This window comes from Dipodomys merriami, unplaced genomic scaffold, assembly GCF_024711535.1.
Source record: "Dipodomys merriami isolate MVZ:Mamm:240054 unplaced genomic scaffold, mDipMer1.0.p SCAF_39, whole genome shotgun sequence".
NCBI lineage: Eukaryota > Metazoa > Chordata > Mammalia > Rodentia > Heteromyidae > Dipodomys > Dipodomys merriami.
Window position 1 is genome coordinate 5,818,649 of NW_027205492.1, and position 21,515 is coordinate 5,840,163.

The following is a 21,515-nucleotide window of genomic DNA, read 5'->3' on the forward strand; positions in this document are numbered from 1 at the left end:
ATTTTAATATCTTGGGTTTCCGCTCCATCTGTGCCTGGCTTCCAAGTGGCTCACACCCTTCCCTGAGCCTGTATGTTTTCAGTGTTGGCACCCTGGCATCTGCACACCACGATCATTACCACAAAAAAAAAAAAAAAAAAAAAAACACGCACATACAGCAGGATGGAGTCAAAGCAACCCAAACAGGGAGCCTTTGTACAGAGATGTGAGTGGGAGCGCCCAAGAGCACAGGAGATTTCAGACTTCAACTTCCTGGCCTTCTGGGGGCTTGTTCTGATTCAGGCACTTCAGAGCCAAAATCCTGCCAGGAACTTTGCTATGACCCATCTCTCCAAAAATGCAAACTGACAGCCCTTCGGCCATGTCTGTCCAGAGATGGGTTTTGCCCCGTCACATATGGTCTTCGTGAAAATCGGTCTGCACAGACATTTCTATTTCTACCTAAACAGGCCCAGCTCAGGCAGGCCTCCCTCATCACGGCTGGACTCTGCAGGAACTCACTGGAACCCCTCAGAATGAGGCCTTTTCATTAAGTACAAAACCTAAGGGAAAACCAGATCCTAGCCAGGCACTGGGTGGCTCACATCTGTAATTCTAGCTACTCAGGATCTGAGGTTCTTGGTTCAAAGCCAGCCCCAGTAGGAAAGCCCGTGAGACTCTATCTCCAATGAGCTACCAAAAGGCCAGAAGTGGAACTCAAGTAGTAGAGCAACTTTGAGCAAGGAAGCTCAGAGACAGCATCCAAGTCCTGAATTCAAGCCCCTGTATCACCATGCCCACAACACACACATATGCATAGACACAAAAAGAAACCCCGGGGTTAGAGGCGTGGTTCAGTTGGTAGAGCACTAGCCAATGAGCAAATACATCAGGTTCTGAGTTCAAGTTCTGGTCTCAGACCTGAAAAAGAAACCTTGACAGCAGAATCCTCCTTTGAGACTGCATTAATCTATGTGAGCCTCAGTTTCCTTAACTATAAGTTAGCATGACACACCAGTACTATAATTACCAAGTACTAACGTACTTGGCAAATAACACCAAGCACCTAGTACACGCAAAAGATGAGTTGTGCAAACACACCTGGCATCTAGCCAGTGCGTCTGACTGATGTTTGAGCACCTTTGAGCAAATCACGCCTGTCCCCCCTCCTCCCGCACAAATGCCAAGCTGACATCTTGAAAGCTCCAAGGCTTTGTCTTCTGAGAAGTGAGCAGCCTGGAAAATGTCACAGCTGGCATAATGGCCATGAGGATCAGGGAATTACTCAGACTGCAAACTGAAATTTGGTTAGAGAATCTGAAAGGCTGTTGTGAACTAGATGTCAGAATGTGATTAAAGAATTCTAGGTCCAATGCAGTGATGCACACCTATAAGTCAAGACACCCAGGAGGCTGGGATGGGAGGATCCCTTTAACCATGAAATTGAAGAAAAGCCCGAACCACATAGCAAGATAGTAACTAAAAAAAAAAAAAAATCTTTAAAAAAGTAAGGTCATTCTGGGCTGGGGATTTAACTTGTCTAACATATATCTAGCCCTAAGCTCAAGTTTTCTCCAGTATCACAAAAACAAAAACAACAAAAAAATGAAGCCAGGTGCTCATGGCTCATGCCTGTAATCCTAGCTACTCAGGGAGGCTGAGATCTGAGGATCAAGGTTCAAAGTCAGCCCCAGGCAGGAAAGTCCATGAAACCCTTCTCTCCAATTAACCTCCAAAAAACCAGAAGTGGAGCTTTGGGTCCAAGTGGCAGAATGTTAGCCTTGAGTACGAAAGCTCAAGAACAGCAACCAGGCTCTGAGTTCAAAGCCCCATAACCAACTAAAACTAAATAAAAAATGAATTCTATACCAATTCTTGTCAGAGTTTCTGTTTGGGGGTAAAAGGAACTTATTGAGCTCTTAACTCAGGACCATCTGAGCCATACCTCTAACTCCAATGGTCAGAGTCTGTTACAAGAGTAGAGCTCAGGACTGTTTTACTCAAGTACACAACAGTGTTGCCAGTTTCCTGAGGTGCCAGCACTCTAATCTGTATCCTTCTGAGGGCCCTACCTACACACCAGATCCAAGTGTCTAGACACCAGCCCTTCCCTAGCCAGAGGGCAGACACTAGAGCGATGGACTGTGCCCTGCTGTTCCTGAGGTGGGCGGCACACACCTCCCACCTCCAGTCCGGCCCTGAGCCAACCACCTTTCTCCTAATCCATCCAGCTCCCGCCCACATGAACCATAGCTGCTCATGACTGTCATCCGGGCACTGAAGCCCTGAACTTTCCTAACCACAGAGAAGTAGGCAGAGGAGGAAGGAGGATTCACTGAACCCAAATCCTCATCATTCTGTGAGCTTTGAGAGAAGACAGCCCTCCATCCCATACCACCTTCACCAAGGCCACATCGCACGGCCCAGACTTCAGTCCTGGGAACCTCAGCTACCCAGAATCTTCCAGCTCAGGCTTCCCCTCAGCCCAAGAGGCTCCACCAGTCAGAAAGGAGAGACACAAGTAGCCACTACACATACGGCCTCCCTGGGAGAGAGGCTCAAGGCCATCCTAGGGTACCTGGGGGTAATGCCCCCTCAAAGCTGGCAGCCCCTTCTCTCATGGGTTCCCCAATAACACAAGGCCCTGAGCAATTCTTCCAGCCGCTGCCACATGGCATTCCCACAATGCTATGAAGGCTGGCAGGACAGGAGAACAGCAAAGCCGTCCACAGGAACGTGTATCTTCCTGCATGCCCACCCTGCCCGGTACCCTGCTAGGCCCTTGGCTCAGGCTAAGAGGGGGAACCTGTCCCTCCTAACCATCCCTGTGCTCGCGTTCCCAGACCCCATGCTGAGCAGCCTGAGTGAGCAAGTTAATTACATCTTTTATTTAAAAAAAAAAAATTTTTAACTTTGTGCCGATACCAGGGCTTAAACTCAGGGCCAGGATGCTGTCCACAAAACACCAGAGCCAACACAAACAGCCCCCCTGCCAAATTATAACCCGGTATATTAAAAAAAATTCATCTTGAGTCTATACTAAAATCTGAAGGATTAACTAAGTATGGGAGAAGCAGCAAATCCCCTGTATAGAAGGAAGTCTGCAGCTGCTCTTCCCGTGCTCACCGCACCCACGTCTGCAACAGAGTGTACCTCCCCAAGGAGGCAGGCTGGAAAGAGAAGAACTACCACGGTCAAGGTCAAGGTCAAGATCAAACTGCCATGGTGAAGGTCAACAGGAACCACCACCCCTCGGTGGTCACTCTAATACTGCCCTTGATTTGTGACGCAAAGGGCACTCGGTTTACCTCAGTAACCTTGTCAGCCATAGTCTAACCTTTGAAACCCATGAAAGACCTGAACCAGACTCAACTGCCAAGGTCACAGAAAGAGAAGCCTGAGGAACCACTGCAGCCACGGGAAAGCTAAGCAGCCATGACAACTACATGCAATAGTTGCACTGGTGGGATTCCAGCCTAGAAACGGGACCTGACTGGGAAAAGCAGAGATCTAAATGAAGCATGGGCTTTCGTTGGCAATCACGTACCAATATTGGTTCAGAATTGGTGACTTCACCCACACAATGGATGATGACAACGAAATGTGTGTGTCTGTGTGTGTGTGTTAAGAGTATCAGAAGCCAAGCACCAGTGGCTCACGCCTGTAATCCTAGCGATCTCGGGAGGCTGAGATCTGAGCATCACAGTTTGAAGTCAACCCAGGCAGGAAAGTCTGTGAGAATCTTTGATTAACCACAGAAAAAAAGCTGGAAGTGGTCCTGTGGCTCAAGTGGTAGAGCACTGGCTTTGAGCAAAAAGGGGTTCAGGGACAGAGTCTGAGCCCCAGGACCAGGAAAAAAAGCAACAGAAACGGCAGAATGATTCATCCGATGAGGCCACCTGAGGTACTGTGCGTGATGACAAGTACAATGGCCCTGAGCAGTGAGGCACAGCACACTAGGACCAGGAACCACATAAAGGACAAAGGACCTATGGGCTCCAAAGAAAGAAGCAGAAAGCGGAGAGGTGGAGCCGGGAAGAAATGACACAGGAGAGCAGAATGTCACAGAGGCGTGACATCTAGCAAGGCAGGACACAGTGACCTCGGGTAAGCTGAGGGCGCTGGAAGGTCAGAGGGACTGCGGGAAAAGGAAATAATGCTTTCTGAGAGAAGATCCTGGCAGTTTGGGGGGCGGTGGGAGGAGGCAGAGAAGGGGACAGGATGGGAAAAAGAGACAATGAATGGTCACATAGGGTTCACACTTGGCACAGCAGAGAGACCGCCACATAATGACAACTCAGGCACTACTCAGGAGGCTGAGCTCTAAGGACAAACCGTTCAAAGCCAGCCCTGGCAGGAAGGTCTAGGAGACTCTTATCACCAGTTAACTGGCAAAAAGCCAAAGTGGAGCTGTGGCTCAAGTCAGAAAGCTCCAGGCTTAAATGAAAAAGCTAATGAACAGTGCCCAGGACCTATATTCAAGCTTAAGTGCCAACATGCATGTTCGCACACGCGCGCACAGGCACAGCAGAGAACTGCAGAGTAGGGCAGCTCACAAGCTGATAAGCAGGCAGCAGGCAGCATCCCGTCCTGTATGACAGTCCCTAGCAGTTCCTCCTGCCTCCTTTGCAGAGGTCTCTGGTGTGGGGCAGGCTACAGGACAAGTGCAGGAAGGAGGCTCTGCTTTGGAGGCAGCCTCCATTCCGTCCTGCTCTGGAACTGCACACCCCTGAGACCCCTGGAGCCTCCGGTTTCTTCATCCACGGATGGGGGGGGGAGGGGCTATGTGCTTCCATCTCTGGAGTGACTCAACAAGGTGATATGAGTGCCAGCCTTTGGAAACTCTGGAACCATCCCTTTTGTAAGGAAACCTACACAGAGAAAAATCCAAGCCCTCCAGCCCAGGGTTTCAGATGAGAACAGGGAGAGGCAGAGACAGGGAGCAGCAGTAGGGGAAAGGATGAAGTGTCCCCCGCCCCCCGCCCCCAGCACCCACTGCTCTGGGCTGGCCCTCCAACATAGGCCCACCTAATCACCCACTCTTCCACCCTAGCACAGCAAGGGGGGCTGTGGGCTCATGGTGCCTCCTGCTCCCGGTCCCTGGGGTGGTTCCCGTGATGACCTGCTGTGACAGCTGTGCTGAGGGGTGGGGAAGGGAGACAGGGCAGTTGTGTCACCCTGTTCTTCGTTCTTCCCCAGTGAGGACATCCCTGACCATCTGACCCCTCAGCAGGGCCACAGGGACAAGCTGTCGCAGAAAGGCCAGGAGCTAGTGGCTCATGCTTTTCATCACGACTCAAGAGGCTGAAATCTGAGGATGGCAATCCAAAGCCACCCGGACCGTCCATGAGACTCTTATCTCTAATGAGTCATACCAAAAGCCACAAGTAGAGCTGCAGCTCAAGCGTAGAGTGCCAGCCTTGAGCAGACAAGCTCAGGGACAGCGCCCAGGTCCTGAGTTTAATCCCCCAGTATAGCAACAATTTCAATGTGGGGATCTTCAGGATCATCCACTCTGCAAATGCCTTTAGGAAGTCACTTTCTGTGATCAGTGGCCGGAAAACTTCCTTCTAAAAAGATCTGTCTCTATCCTCCTACTTCCCCTGGCCCCACCACTCCACTCAGTCTGGAGATGAGCATTTTCCATTCAGCCAAAGATAGGAAAGCATAAAGATGGGGAAGCAGGTATGTGTGCCGGGGGCTCACAGTGCCAAAGGCAAGCGAGTTAAATGTTCTCCTGTGGAAAGGAGGCCCAGGAGCTTCTCAACCAAGCTAGGACCACTGTGGACACTTGAGCAAACCCAGATTTGCTACATTTGTTACATTCTGCCTTAAAAGCGAAGGCAGTCCCCAGTCACTTCAGCAAGCCCACGCTTGCTTCCTTCCTCCGCTGACTCTCTTCATCCAGCTTCTGATTCTCTAAAGTGGCCAGATTAAAATCAGGAAGCCACCAGCAGCTGAAGAAGACTGAAGCGCCTTCCAGAAAGAACTGCATTTACATTCTAATCCCTAAAGGAATCACCCTGGGGAGGCGGTGGCCAGCCGGACACACTAAGAAAATTTACTGTCAGGGGCAATTCCCAACAAGCCTGAACTCCTACACAGACACGCCAGGGAAAGGGGGGGGGATAACAAAAGCTCCCTGCAGAAATGAGGTTCATCCATTAAATGATCTACAACCCACAACGAAACCAACACGTGACTCGGCCAGATCAGAGAGATACAACAAAAGAAAGGTCCAGCACACGGAGGGACGGACGGACCTACGGACCGCCCACTTGGCCCACTCACCTTTAGATCGTGTGGAGACATCCATGCCTTCCACCACCACCTCCGGTTCTGTTTTTATTTCCTCCTCAGCCAAACTGGAAGAGAACAAATGATGCTGATGTTTAGGGTAGGCTGGGAACCGGCCCCACTGTACCAGCTATGGGGGAGGGGGGGGAGGAAACAACCACAAACCCCCCTCCTTTAAGACAACCCCCAATGTTAAGTTATTCAGGGGAGGGGAAAGGAAGACTCCTGATCTCAACAAAGCTTGACTCCTTAAAGGACTTCAGGAAAACAGTAGGTTCTATGCCTTTTTGTTTTTTAAGCCCAATTACCATTTCAATTGTCATGCTATTGGGGAGGGGGCACAACCAAAAAAAAAAAAAAGCCTAGTTTTTTAGATACACAATTGCAATTTCCCCACCACCCCCTTGGGCCCTGAGAAACAAGTCTTCAAATAAACAAGTTTCTCAAAGCTAACACCTGGCTCCAAAAGACAGTCAGGTTAGAGGTTTTCCCAGGGCACCCAGAGTTCTGCCAAGCAAACAGGATTTCCCAGACCTCCAGCCTCCCTGCACCCCAACTGAAATCGTCTACCTCCCCTAAAGAGGCAGGAACATGAATAAAGATACAGGTTAAGTTACAAAGTAGAAAAATGTGCCCACCAATAGTAGCAAAAGAGCTGGTCTCAAATCAATCCAAACTACCAGGAATTAAGATGGGGGATACCCACTCTCCCCGCCCCCCCTTTCCCTCTCCTTTGCTTTTACTCCCTGGATAGCAGACATGGTTTGCTTTCGAGCTGAGACTAATTACCCCTCACCACAAATGTGGAATGAGGAAGCATTATTTAAAGACCCAGGCTGGGAGAGGAGGGCTGGGGAAGGGATGGAAAAGGGGAGGGAGGAGCAGTCTCCTAAACTGGGAACGTATGGCACCCAGGCCCTTCTCTCTCATTCTTTTCTCTGTCTACTGGAACTCAGTCTGGACAGAGAGCGCAGGCCATTTTAGATCTTCCTCCCCATTGGAAGTGCTCATTGTGCTTCCTTTGATAGGTGTAATTTGAGATACTAGAATGTTCTAGACAAGAGGCTGACACCATCGGGGTAAGAATCTGAATGATCACTCTAGATTGACTTCCAACCGCCCAAGGTTTTCGACAAGAAGAAAGAGATGATCACCAATTGATATGGCTGGAATTTTCCATTTGGAAGACTGAGAGGCAGGACAGGAAGAAGGCTGGAGAATGTCCTGTCTGTGTTCCGTGGTCTGTGCCAGTGACCAGGCAAAGAGACGACTCGGGAAAGGCAGCCTCAGGACTGAAACCCCACGGCAAGATGGAGACGAGCTTAGGAGAATCCCAGGTCTGCAGGGAGGAGAGAATTCAGGATGGGAGCTAGATAGAAAGGAAAAGATTATGTAGCTCAGAATTCAATTACAGGAGCCTGTAGTCCTCTGACTTACCTAGTCCCGGTAGAAGAAGAAAAAAAAAAAAAGGAAGGAAGGAGGGTAGTTTGGACTTAAATCAGGATGTTAACACCTTGAACACTCTGTTGTTGGACCCCATTAACAGTTTCATTTAACCAGCATCTGTAGGGTGACCGATGACACAAATGAGAAAAACAAACAACTGACTAGTCACAAAATGGCTTAACAGAAGACAGCAATTACTCCCCACTTCAACTTCAAACACATTCCTCCAGGAGCACACACACACACACACACACACACACACACACACACACACATACATACACACACACACACACACACACACACACATCTAACTGGACCCTGGTGATGACGTTCTTGCTTGGGGGTGATTAGAAACCCATTTTACTTTTAAAAGCCTTGTATAGCATTCAGAGATGGGCAGACTGGTTACTATCAGAGGGTACACATAGCAACCTTGGGCTTTTTTCCCAGCTACAATTCTGTTACCTTGTCTAGCAGGAAGAGGGTGAAATGCTCAACTTTTTGAAACCACTCAATTTTAAGTGATGAGGAAAAGCTAGTAGGTGCTGCAACTGTACAGACAAGGTTAAAAGAAACAATGATGCAAAACAGCCCACCCACTCCCCCCCCAAATCCCAATTGGATTTTTTTTTTCCTTTTTGGCTGGGCTGTAAACATCCCAAGGTGTATGGAGCACTAAGGACCAATGCATGCAATGAGAACAAAGCTAGTGACAACCTAAAGGAGCTCAATACTTCAGGCAGGAAAGCTGCAGAGAGGTGAAGAACATGCAAACTAGGAATGCCTGCTTGCTACTGGGCTTCAGTTAATCTATTCTGCAGCAGAAGGGGGAACAAAGTTAAAAGTGTTTTTATCTTTCTGAAATAGGCACCATAATCACCTAACTTGAGCAACATCACCACCCCCTTGATCCCAGAATTTCAAACACAGCAATTTCAGACAACTATCTCCCCCCCACACACACAGACTACTAGCATCCTTTTCAAAAGGAACCTGGGAATAGACATGCACACATATGCGGTGTGCACGTGTGCACAAACATACATATACACACACAACTTGTGTTTGACTAAAGAAAATTGCAAAGTCTAAGCATTAACAGGATGAGGAGGGGTAGGAGGTCTTCGTGTATGAAAATCAAAGCTGAAAATGCAAAATGAGTCATTTGGAATAACCACATCTAAAGGGACTTCCTTTTTCTACACCACTGAGCTCAGGTGGGTTTTTTTTTTCTTTTTTGGTTTAATGTTAAGTACTAGTTTGTTAGGAGGCACGGGGAACAACTGTGAATAGTCCATCAAAAGTAGTGGTGAGAAAATATTTTATACCTGACTGAATAGGCCTACAGATCTTGGCCAATTTAAGTTTAAGAGCTGTTGAAACATTTGGAAAAAGAACGAAAAAAAACCCAATTCTTTTTCAAAGAAAAGGCAGCGGCATCTGGAGCAAACACTTTGAACTTCTGCCATAAACACATTCAAGTCTTAGAAAAAAATACACAGTTCTTCCTCTTTCTCTCATATTCATATATATATATATATATGTGTATATATGTATATATATATATATATATATATATATGTGGATGGTAGCTTCTATCAACCCAGCTCATTTACACCAAAAAACAAAAGAACTACTCCTTGATTCAAACTAACATTGCTTTTTTTTTTCTTAAGGTCTGTTAAGAGTTAGACTACAGTCCCAGGAAAGGAAGGGGTGAAATTAGCTGAAAACCAAACAGCAACCTCTCATCCCAAAAGGAAAAGCCACCATCAACTAGTTAACACACACTGTAAACCACCACCACCACCTCCTTCATCTCCAGCATCCATTTACTTGCCTGGGGATTTCACAAAACTGACAATTTTCAGGCAATTCAAAGGAGAAACAACAGCACCTGTGAACATAACCAAGACCATCCCCTTCCCCTCTCCAGAAAAGAATGGTGCCTGAGCAAAAAAGCCTAGGCTTTACTTCTTAAGCCTCCAGCACTGGGAGAAAGAAGAAAAAGAAAAAGCAATTAAAAGTTGTAGATGAGCTGAGCACCACCTCCAAGATGCTTTAAGCCTTCTGATTATTAATTCTGAGGACTCTGAAACTCGTCCCTTCAACACTTCCAAAAAGACAGAAAGCATCCAGTTTGGACAGGAGGAAAAAAAAAAAAAAGCCTGGCTACACAATACTCAGATATTTCTTTTCCCCAAGTGCTCTCACTCTGTGACTTTTAACCAAGAATCTCTAACCCATGTAGAATATATAACCAGCATGCATGCATGCACAAGAGACTGCTGCTCAGAAAATTATTACAGTAATTCAGGAAGCATGCAGAATTCGAAAAGACTTTTCCTGCTCTTTTTTTTTAAACTTTCATCCAAAATACCAAAATGGTCCAGGCTGTAAGAAACAGTTCATCACCAAGGTAGGAGCATCTTCCTCTTCTAGATCACAAAATAGTGACCATCGAAATAAAAACCCATGCTTCTCTCAATCTGCAATTAATTGTCCTCAGAGTTGGGGGAGGGGATGGCTGGCAGAGCCAGCCTGAGACAGCACTCACCTACCCCAGGCAGTCTTCGGTGGCTAAGCTATTTATGCAGGATTCTTAAAATGGCGTCTGGCACCACTGTCTCATTCCTGCATTGAAGCTAAAATGGTAGCAGCTTGTTCAATAGCTCAGCTCCTGTTCAAGCAGCGGCCCTGCAACTTTCAAAGCCACCTTCCTAAATATCACTTCACCAGAGGACACCACAACCCATCCTTAGAAGCTTAAAAAAAAAAAGAAAGAAAGAAAGAAAGAGGAAAAAAAACTGCAGTGACAGGGAGTTTGTGAACTCACAGGTTCTAAGGAAAAGCCCTCCCTTGTCTCTTAGATCCAGAGCCTCAACAGGCTCTGGGGTGCCCCCCCCTTTCCTTCCAATGAGGTGGGTGCCAGGTTAGGAATTAGGCAGCCCTGTAGCAGTATTCCATGCAGACAGACAGGTGTCTGCGCGCACACACACACATACACACACCCAAACGCACACAGAATGTTCCAGGGGAGCAGGCTGGGGGAGAGGAAGGGCTGTGGAGAGGAAGCCATTCCCCCTTCCCAAACCATGCGAAGCTAGTGTGGACAACCCACCATACAGGTACACGGCAAAGTGCTTGCCAACCACGCCAAGAGGGCTGCTGCCTCAGTCTGAGGCCAAAGGCAGAATAAAATGCCTTGAAAACGGCCACCAAATCCAGCAGCCACTCTTACGCCAGTCAGCAGCACCAAGGAAAGGCGACCGTGGCTGCAGAGGAGAAATGCCATCTGTCCCTTCTCCTAGGCACCGAAAAGAATACTCACAAATTAGATTTTTGTCCACCCCCAACAGAATCCTGAGAATTAACAATGGGTTCTGCAAAACCTGCCCTCAGAGGCTGAGCCCCCAGCCACCTATGTTCAGGTCTCAGAGCTGGCCTCACAATTCCCCTGGAACTGGGAGCTGGGGGAGTTTCAAGGTGACAGCTTTGCAGCTCCAGGGGGAGAAAGAAGGGCACACGGCCCAAGGCCGAGCCCGGAGAGGCCGGGTGGCTGGCTCAGCGCCGGCCGGTAGGTTGGTGATGGTGACAGGGCCAGCCTGTCTGGCTGCAGAGCTGGCCTGGCCACACCACCAGGGCTTGTTTGTCCGTGAGGAGAGCCGCACCGGGTGGGGGCAGGGCACCAGATCCCAGCAACCGGAGGCCAAGGGTGAATCCTCCTTCAGGTTTTGCATTTTAAGGCCAACCCCAGGACTCTCACTGCTGTTTACATCTGGCTGTGGGCGGTTAGGGCCCCTGGAATGTATCTATCTCTGCTAGGGCCCCTGGAATGTATCTATCTTTCGGGTTCAACCCCCAGGGCAAAGCAGATCTAGGGCTGACAAATGTTCTGTGGCTTCTGCCAGAGGAAGAGGAAAGAAGTCAAAAGAAACACATCTGAAGTGGGGGAAGATGGCCCATAAACCTCCCCTTTGCTTTCAGGGGGCTCTAGGTGACGGTCACCTAGCCTCCTTTAAAAAAAAATGTCCCCACCCTCCTCCTATAAGACCAATGCTGTTGTCCTCATTGGCTTCCCAGGGGAAAGAAAAGTGGGACGGTTTTGTTAAGAAGGAAAAGGATTACTAGAAAAGAGGGGTCCCGGGCTATTATTTTCATCCCTAATTTATAAGGGGGAGGGTGGCTAGGGTACATTGTCTCTCTCTCTCTGACTCAGATCTTTGGGCTATCAACTATAAAAGTAACTGGACTGGGCTCCAGTGGGCCCAGCAATTAGAAAAAACTCAGGAAGAAAGTTCACAGAGTGATTATACATCATTAATTCCCAGTTACAGACTGCACACTGACCATTTTTCTGGCGCTAATAAAAGCAGATGCTCCTCCCCTCCCCCACAGGAGGGCAAAAAGTGCGGCCAGGCTTGGGGAGGGGGGGTGATCCGCCTTGAAGAGGGGGGTAGGGAGGAAGAGGAAGGCCTCAAAGCTCCAGTGTCTGCCTGCTTCTTGAGGGCCAGGGAGGCAGAAGGAAAAGGGAAAAAGAGCCACCATTCAGTTCCTCCCTCTGCAATTTACAAATGTGGCAGTCAGGCCACTGGGCTCTACCTCAGAGAGAAAGAGAAGGGGGGAGGGGAGGTGCCCGGGGAATGGAATGTGGGGGGGGGGAGGGAGAGGGCTCTGAGGGCTTGGTAACCTGTTTTCTCCAAAAGGAACAGATAGGGTCGAAATTTCCAGAAAAGCTGTTCTCAGGGAAGCCACTGCAAAATTCTCCATCTTTAACCTTTCCTCCAAGCGCTTAAGGTTCAAGAAGCGCAGAGAGGAACTCACACTACCAGGCTGTTCTCTGTCCGAAATATTCCTGTTACAATGTATTTCTCTTCCCTTTCAGTAACAGGGGAAAGACTTCTACTTGGAAAAGCAATTAACTTTTAAACCAGCCTGTGCTGGGGAGTGGGGAGGAGGGGGGTGTCACAGTGTCAGAAGAAAAAGTAGCCAGCTTGATGCAAGAGCTGGGGAGTTGCTGGAGTTCCACATTTCTCGATTCCCAAATCTGTGGGTAGCCATTTTAATGCAAGCTTTTAGAGGACAAATGCTTTGCCCTTCACAAACACGGTATTATGCAAACGCTCAAGGCCTCAAACCAGGAGTCTTGTGATCAGATACTGCTCCAGAGGCAGTTCCAAGAACCTCAATGTGTGATTTTCATCTACAGCAAGAGGAGAACAAAGAGAACTACAAAATGTGTGAAGTTGTGTGTGGTACTAATCGGAGCCCACCTGACACAGCCTTCTCCGCTTCTGGTTTGGTGCATTTCTCTGTATTAAATGAGCCTTTGGCCAATCGGTGTCAAAAGTTGAATTGCTGAGTAGTAATCCAACAGAAGAAAAAAAAAAAAAAAAGAATCTGACTCCATAAAGTTTCAATGCCACACCAACTGAATATATTTCTAACATTTATAGTGACCTTGGTCTCCAAGCTACAAATTCAGGTAAGAGAACTTCCAGGGAAATCCTAGAGGCAAGTACTAAGAAGAAAAAAGTCCACTTTTATTCTCTCTTTAAAAAAAAAAAATCTAGCCAAGGCTTTCAAGAGATTGGGGAGGGAGAGGGGTGAAAGGTGAGAATTAAATCCTTAAAAAAGTAAAGCCAGTATGCAGAGAAGAATGGTAGGGGCAGGCTTGGGAAACATGGCTGCTGCCTCTGAGGGGCAGTGACTCCCAAACCAAGCAGAAGTCTGGGGGTTCAGCTTGGATTCGAGGTGGGATTTTGCACTCTGCAGACAGCTTAAAACTTACAGAAACGCATTACACCCCAGCCCCATGCACAGGCCACCACCAGCTGCTGCCCTCCACCCACCCCAACCCCAAGTTCGTAGGACAACACTGGAAAAAGTAAGCTAGCTTCATTCATTTTTACAAGCAGATCACCAGCCCAGAGTTGTAAGACCCAAACAAACCCAACTCAAGGTCACAGTGAACAGCACATTTCCCCCTGGCTCAGGGAAACAGGAAGTGAAATCTGCAGGTATCAGAAAAACAGTGGATTCAGTCACTTCAACTCAAAAGACTTTAAAAGCCCTTAGTTTTGTTTCCCTTTAATGAAGTTCTCCCCCACACCCAAAAGCTCCCCCTTATTACAGACCCCAAATGTACACAAAACTCTGGCTACATGGTCAGAGGAAATGGATTGCTTTTACTTACCCAACAAATGTTCTAGCAACCATCTCATTTTTCCAGTTAGGAAGAGAGAACAGGCTGGCAGATTTGGGACTTGATCAAAAAAGGAAATTTTTTTTTTGAAACAGTTACATGGCATTATTTAAAACACACACTACCACAACAACACAACCCCACAACTGTATATGGAAAGCTGTCATGAGCCTCAGGCATGATTTTATTATCCCTGCAGGCTGCCACTCAGCAGGGCAAAGGATACAATGTATAGTTTTTAAAAAGAAAAGGGTAAAAAGAATGAAAATAGGAGTAAAAGATACATATTAGTTCATTGAAATTCATGCAACAGTAGAAAGCTTAGCTAATCACTTCCTAAGCTTTTTTTTGGGGGGGGGGCAGGATCTTATCCAAGATTTCTCCCCACACACCAACCTCTCCCAGCCCCAATCCTCATCCTTATTCTAAAAACTCCCTCCAGCTTCTAGAAAACAGTTTGAGAAACACTTGCTGGCTGTAGGCTTGATTTGCAGAACACTCTGTATGAAGCTAAGTCAGGAAAAAGGGCTAAACAATGTAGTTTCAAGTGCGAAGCTGAGCAGAGGAGGAAGAGAAAGACATGACCACGCACCACCACCCACCTAGGCCCAGGAGCCAGCCTAGCTCCTTCAGCTCTGCTGAGGGCTGGGTTCTATTCCAAACACACACGTCCTCTCTGGTTAGAACTTTGTCCAGCTTCCCAGAACCTCTTTGGGAGACCCAAACTTGCCTGCCCTGCTCTCTACCATGAGGACTCCTTGAAGGAGCTTGCTTGCTTACCTTCCATTTCCTCCCCCAGCAGGCATGTGACACAGGAGAAAACAATGGTGAGGGGAAAAAACTGCTGAGAGGAGAGAGCAGAGAGGAGAGAAGAGAGAGAGGGACAGAGAGAAACAGACAGGAAGGGGGGAGGAGGAAACCAAAAAAAAAAAAAAAAAGGAAAAGAAAAAAAAAGAGCTTCTCTTTTGGCATACCAGGATCTAGCTTCAAATTATTCCAGAAACACCATATCCTGGTGGCAGAGAAGAAGGTGTACCAGGCCTTGACTAGTTTGTAGAATCAGAATCAAGCTATGGCTAATGGCTACTTTAGCCATGTGACCAAGAAAGCCAAAAAAAAAAATTTTTTTTTCTCTCTAAGCAGTTCCAAGTTAACCTAACTAAGTGCTCTGTGGGTGAATGTGTAGCACGGCCAGCCACAGAGAAATCACACTGCTAGCCCACAACTCGATGTCTCAGAGGGAGGGGGGAAAAGATGGTTAAAAAGCCGAGCTTACCTCTGTGGATGCATTGCTAACACTGTGTAATGTCAATACTTATAAAACATGGAGGACAGGCTCCCAGTTCTCACAGAAAAAGGGTTTGGCACTTCGGCTGATGATCTGGCCGCCTAATAAAAGCTCATCCCCGATTGGCTGATCCGGCAAATCGGAGTGTAAAGCTGCTCCGGATTGGCTGAAACACTTCCTGAGCGATTATCTTTGTAAGGCTCGGTGAGCAAGAGCCATCCTGTGCATAGAAAAAGACAGGCTAAGCTAGGCCTTCTGCAGCAAGAAAAACCTGGGACAGGGGCCCCCCGCACGCACTGCACCCACACTCTGGCTAGATATCCTGGCACTGGCAAGCCAGGGCAGCCAGCCTGACCTGCTCCTGTGAAGTTCAGGCCCGGATGCCTGGGGGATGGGAGCTTTTAGGGTGGCAGGAAGGGCTCGGCCTCATCTGCCCTTCACGGCAGCGGCCTTCCTGTAAAGAGAAAAGCTGGCTTCTTTCTAGAACCATCCGGGAGAGTGGGCTTCCAAGGGGGCAGATGGAGTAGAGGGGTAGGAACTGGCAGAGAAAACAGCCGAAGAGGCTGGAGGAGAGGGGCTGGGGGCAGGCCTTCGTGGAGCTGGGAAAAAGCAGGCAGCCCAGGTGAAGGGGAGCCCCCCCCCCCAAGAAAGCAGCAAGCTGGTGGCCTGGCCTCCCAGGACTGAGGAGGCTGCCGTGGGGTAGGAGAGGAAGAGTAGTCAAGTTTGCATAGTCATTGTCAAAAGGCCTCCTGGAAAAAGCAGGCCAGAGAGCCGTTTGCCCTCCTCCCCTCCCTCAGTGCTCAAGGAAGAATAAAAATGGGCTCTGCCTCTCTGCCAGGATGCCAAAGCCCCCGCTCCCACCCCCATCTCTGAGCTTACCCTACGAAAAGCCAAAGGCGTTCCTAGCAGGCCACAGGCCTCCATCTACAAACCCTTCCCCTCCCGCCCCCTCCCCCACGGCCCAGGCCTGCTAAACCTGTCAGTTAAACAAAAAATCTGACTTCCGTATTAGTCTGCGATGCCTTCAGCTTCCTGCCTGTTAACCCTCTCTCGGACTCTGGGCCTGGCTGGGAAAATCTAGGCCCTGAGATGGCAGAAAAGACCTGTGGAAAAATACCAACTGTAGCTCTCTCAGCAGATGCAGAGAGAGAGAGAGAGAGGAGAGAGAGAGCTGCTGTCTCTTCCCAAGGAGGCGTGTACCTTCTGAATCCAGGGCACACACAGGCAGTGCCTCTCTGTCTGAGAAGCCATTTTAATCCAGAGGGAGAGAGAAAGAAGTCAAACCCGGCTGGTAAACAAGAACCCCCATTATAATCAGGCCTACACACCCGCAGGTTAGCCCTTCCTGCCACAATTGGCTCTGTATGTGAGTGTCTGGGGAGCTGGGCCCTGCTCCGTGGGCAGACAAGTCCCATGAGCTCCCCAAGGGTTCTGGCTTCGATTTTATTTCCACAGAGAGCAGCTTCTCATCCCCTAAGGCAGATTGGAGCTGTGATTTCACACACAGCCCTGTACTTGGCTCTCCCCTTCCACTCCCCCCCCATCTCTGGCTCTGCTCCCCAGTAAAATATTAACTAGTTTTTTTTAGAGCTGCTTATAATTCTACCCGTTTCAGTCGTAGTGCGAGGCTACTAATGTCTGTTTCTTCCTAAAGCTGCCTTTGTAGAAAAGGCAAATCCAACAGGATCTTAAAATGTCCTAGCTTGCTTTCTTCTGCCACTTTCCCTCCCCTCACCCCACTATCTTAATTAGCAAGTTTTTCAAAAAAAGAAAGAAAGAAGAAAAGGAAAGGGGGAAAAAAAGCCAGAACAATGGAAGCTAAATAAACACCTTTCTTTAGGGGCCAGAGGAAGTTCCTGAGTTCCAGCCTTGGGCCAGGAGGTTAAAGTAGGGAGCAATAAAGCATCCCCCTCTTCCCTTGGAATTAGGACTGGCGGGGCCTCTGGTCCCCTACCGTGTCCACAAAAAGAAAACAATTGCTGATCACTCTCTCTCCCTGCCCTCCCCCACACAGCCAGGACAACAGATGCCCACCGCGCGTCTGTAAATTTTCCCTGGCTGGAAATCTCCACATCAAACAGGCTCAGGATGGAACTGGGACTCCAAACAGACTAACCACACTGCCGGGGCAGGGCTGCGGTGATGGCGACTGCAAAGGGAGGCCCTTTGTTGTTGCTTTAGGCTGCGCAGGCCACGAGGCCTGATAAAGATCCAGCACCAAGGACAACAGGCCTAGCCAAAGGGAGTGGCTGGCTCTTCCCAGAGGTGGAATGCTGTACTGGGACCAAATAGGGGTCCCTGAGGTACAGGCCTAAGCTAATCAAGCGCTGGTCTCCCTCCCCCCCCCTCCCGCCTTAGCTGTGTGGGCAGCCTCTCTATCACCTCCCATATGGAACCCTGCTGGTTTGTGAGGTGTGGCTTTGGGAAGAACAAATAGGCCTGTGGGGTTGATGGCAAATCTCTGTACACCTAACTCCATAACCTAATGAGGAAATGGAACACGCCACAGGGACAGACGCTTGGTGGATTTTACCCAGGGATTAAAGCTTGTTGCATAAGCAGCTGCAGCATCCTCCCTCCCCTCTCCTCTCCCTCCCTCTATCTCCCCCTTCTCTCTCCTTTCCTCCCTCCCTCCCTCCCTCCCTCTCTCCCTCCCTCCTTGTCTTTCTGATCACTTGAAATGTTCTCTGGGGCAAAGAGCAGGAAGCTGCCAGCTCATTCTGGCAGATCAACTCCCAGTGAGGAATACTGCTGGCATTTGGGTAGGTCTGAGGTTATCTGGAAAACACAACTCAGCTAGAGACAGAGACAAAGGTATGATGACTGAAGGAATCATGGGAAGGACTCAGATTGTAGAGGAAGCCTGCGGGCAGGGCAGGCTTATCCAGGGCTTCAGGGAATATGGCAGATAGGCTAGAAAGACAGAAAACCAGAGGTAGTAGGCCTCAACTGAGAGGTCCACTCTCTAGCCCTTCCAAAAGCAGAAACTATGCAGCTTCTGAATCAGTGCTGGCCCTAGACCAAAAGTTCATCCGGGCAAAGAGCATTGTTAAGGGCCTTGAACTGGGCTCAGAGAGGTGGAGGGATCTGCCCAAGGTCACCCAGCTGGCAAGTCAGAGATCAGATTGCCCGCCCAGTTTCAAGGGGTCTTTCTCTGGGCCTAAAGCCTGAACATTCCCTGCCTCTAAAGAACACAAACACAAAGCTAAACCAAACACAGCAAACACACTCGAGAGTCTAAATTCTCCAAATGAGGACTGCCAGGCCCTTGCTTCCTTTCTGTTAGCTCAGGGAGTCCAGACACCAGAAGTGGGCCAAGTTCTGAACATTGGAGCTAGGAGGCAGATAGGAGTCCCCTGCCCTTCCTTACTGATGGGGTCCCCCAGGCAGCTCGCTCCCACAAGCCTCTGGGAGATAACAAGGACACAGCCATCTCTGAAAGAAGCCTCCATATTCTTGAGATCAGTGGTTCTCAGCAAAGGGCAGTTTCATCCCAGACTCATCCCTGTGGCAAAGTATAAAACCTGAATCGGCACAGGTAACTCCTAGTAGCTAGTGGGTGGAAGAATACCAGTGCTGTAAAACATCCTACAGCGCTCAGGATGCCCCCTCACACAATTAAGAATCACCTGGTCCCAAATGGGCATTGTGCTAGAGTAAGAATCTGGTGTAAATGAAAGAGAAAAGGGAAAACAAAACAACAACAACAAACAGCTAACCACTCGCCTCAGGATGGCAAAGCAGGCACAGGCCTAAACAAGTAGCTTCCTTGGTGATAGGAACCAGCGATGAGCTCATCAAAATAGATTAAAAATAGATTAAAACGTGTCTGTCTTGAGATTCCCAAGGGATGGAGAGAATGCACTGGGCCACATCAAGCTGGAGGAAGCCAGGCAGTGTCCCAGCAATCAGGCTGGCCTGCAGGGGGAGGAAGGGCTGGCCGGGCTCTCTTCCCCAGGAGCCAGCCCTGGCCTGCCCTCCCTGAATCTGCTCTGCAAGCACTGGCCGGGGGCCAGAGAGCCGAAGCAGGAGCAGCTTGAGCAAGCTGCACCCCAGATAGCCTGTGAGCTGGCTGCAGCCTGGAGCTGGACTTATCTGCCTCTGTGAGCCACAGGCGTTCCCGCCATTAGGCAGAGTGCATGAGATTGAGGCAAAGCAGGACGGACACCCGTCAAAGAATATCTCACTTGGTTTGGGTCCTTTTGGGCCAATTAGACTTGAGGCTCATTTTGGGCACAATAACAAATAGGCTTCCCTTCAAGTGTGGAGCTGACGGAATGAATGGTGATACACACACACACACACACACACACACACACACACACACACACACACGGATGCATGCTGCCTGACTTTGTAGGAAGAACTGCATTAGGCAAATGGCAGGAGGGGCAAAGGGCAAGGGGTGGATGGACCAGCTGTGCCCTTGCAGGCAGATGGCCACAGCCCTGGTGGGGAGAGAGGGAAGATAGAGTGAGGGACACGGGGATCAAACAAAGAACACACGAAGAGGAAAATTTAGTAATTTTACTCCAGAAAATGCTTTTTATAATTTTTTTTCTGACTTGCTTAAAAGAATACCGTATAAGCTGGGCATCAGTGGCTCACGCCTGTAATCCTAGCTACTCAGGAGGCTGAAATCTGAGGATTGAGGTTCAAAGCTAGCCTGGGCAGGAAAGTCCCTGAAATTCTTATCTCCAATGAACTGGAAGTGGCGCTGTGGCTCAAGTGGTAGAGCACTCACCTTGAGCTGAAGAGCTGAGGGAGGGATAGCGCCCAAGCCCAGAGTTCAAGCCCCATGACCGACAAAAAAAAAAAGGAAAGAAAAAGAATACCGTACATACGTCTTTGTTCTTTGCTCTGCCAGTCCAGTGGTCCTAAACAGACATTGGCAGTGTCTGCACACATCTAGGAGGGGAGTGGAAGGTGCTCTTGGCACCAAGTGGGTAGAGTTCAGGGACACTGCTGTCCCCCAAGGCCAGGATGGAGCCCCCACCACAAACAGGCTAGGGGCTGGAACCCTGTGCTGCTCTGACCCTTGGCATCAGGCCCTCAATAGAACACAGTGTTGGCTATGGTTTAGAAGTCAGTAGAACAGCATCCAGGGCTGGGATATGACTCAGTGGTAGAGCCCTCCCCTGGCCTCCGTCTCACTCAGCAGTCAATCCATTAATGGATCAATCAGCCAATAAGCATCTGCCACCAGGGCGTGTGGAAGTCTCTTACCTGAGCCCTGTTCTGCTCCCAGGAGCTATGTCAGGGTTGGGGGCCTGGTTCAGTTGGTAGAGCACTTGCCAATGAGCAAAACCTCAGGTACCGCGTTTGAGTCTCCTTCTCAGACCTAAAAGAAGAGAAGAGAGCTGTGTTCGTGCATGCAGGCCACATGTCCCACTGGCTGCTTCTGTCCTCACAGAACCTCCAGTCACATCCTGTCCTTCTTCTGCTCTGAATCCATCACGACTCTCAGCTCCCTCAGAGCAGAAGCTCAGGCCCTGAAACAGGCCTGCCACTGCCCCCACCAGCTCAGTGCCCTTCGCGCTTCCTCTGCCCGGCTGGCTCCTTCTACCCTCCTATGGCTCCCTCTGCTCATCCATCTGTCTCTTCTCTGCTTGCTCATGCCCTCCCTCCTCAGGCTTTGCCTTCATCTCCTGCACTCCTCCTCTGGGCCCACCTCCAGTTTTCCCCAAACTGTCTAACAAGCAAGCCTTTTCTTCCTCTAGACCACCATGCATCACCTCTTCCTTCCTGCTGCAGAAAGTGTTCCCCAGAGCTGGGCACTATGGCTCATGCCTGTAATCTTAACTACTCAGGAAGTTGAGCTCCAAAGAGCCTGGTTCAAATCTAGCCCAGGCAAGAATGTCTGTGAGATGTTTATCTCCAATTAACCACCAAAAAGCTGGAAGTGAGCTGTGGCCCAAATGGTAGAGTGCCAACCTTGAATGAAGAACTTCAGTGGGGAGGAGAATAGAGTGATACTGGGAATGTGGCTCAGTGGTAGAGTGCTTGTCTAGCACGCATGAAGCCCTGGGTTCCATTCCTCAGTACCACATGAACAGAAAAAGCTGGAAGTGGCTCTGTGGCTTAATGCTAGCCTTGAGCAAAAGCAGCTCAGAGACAGTGCCCAGACCCTGAGTTTAAGCCCCAGGTCTGGGGAAAAAAAAAAAAAAGCTGGATGCCAGTAGCTCACACCTGTAATCCTAGCTGCTCAGGAGGCTGAGATCTGAGGATTGTGGTCGAAAGCCAGCCGGGGCAGGAAAGTCTGTGAAACTCTTATCTCCAATAAACCACTCAGAAAAC

The 21,515-nt window shown here is 49.1% G+C and overlaps 1 protein-coding gene across 21 annotated transcripts in view; it reads right to left on the reverse strand.

Moving 5' to 3' along the window:
- Zmynd8 (zinc finger MYND-type containing 8) overlaps nt 1-20,565 on the reverse strand; it is a 96,107-nt gene extending 75,542 nt beyond the window's left edge. For 10 of the 21 annotated variants that reach the window (XM_069989923.1, XM_069989939.1, XM_069989943.1 and 7 more), the window contains exons 1-2: nt 7,431-7,615; nt 6,271-6,344 (exon numbers count right to left, since the gene is read on the reverse strand). In XM_069989923.1, the coding sequence (XP_069846024.1) occupies nt 6,271-6,344; nt 7,431-7,456 (100 nt within the window). In that variant the 5' untranslated portion in view covers nt 7,457-7,615. Of the gene's footprint in view, nt 1-6,270; nt 6,345-7,430; nt 7,646-10,282; nt 10,622-11,056; nt 11,439-13,921; nt 13,991-14,710; nt 15,011-15,206; nt 15,439-16,097; nt 16,141-20,444 lie in introns of those variants that run through there. The other 11 variants (XM_069989927.1, XM_069989928.1, XM_069989926.1 and 8 more) reach the window with 11 other exon arrangements.
- Between the last annotated feature and the right edge of the window lie 950 nt (nt 20,566-21,515).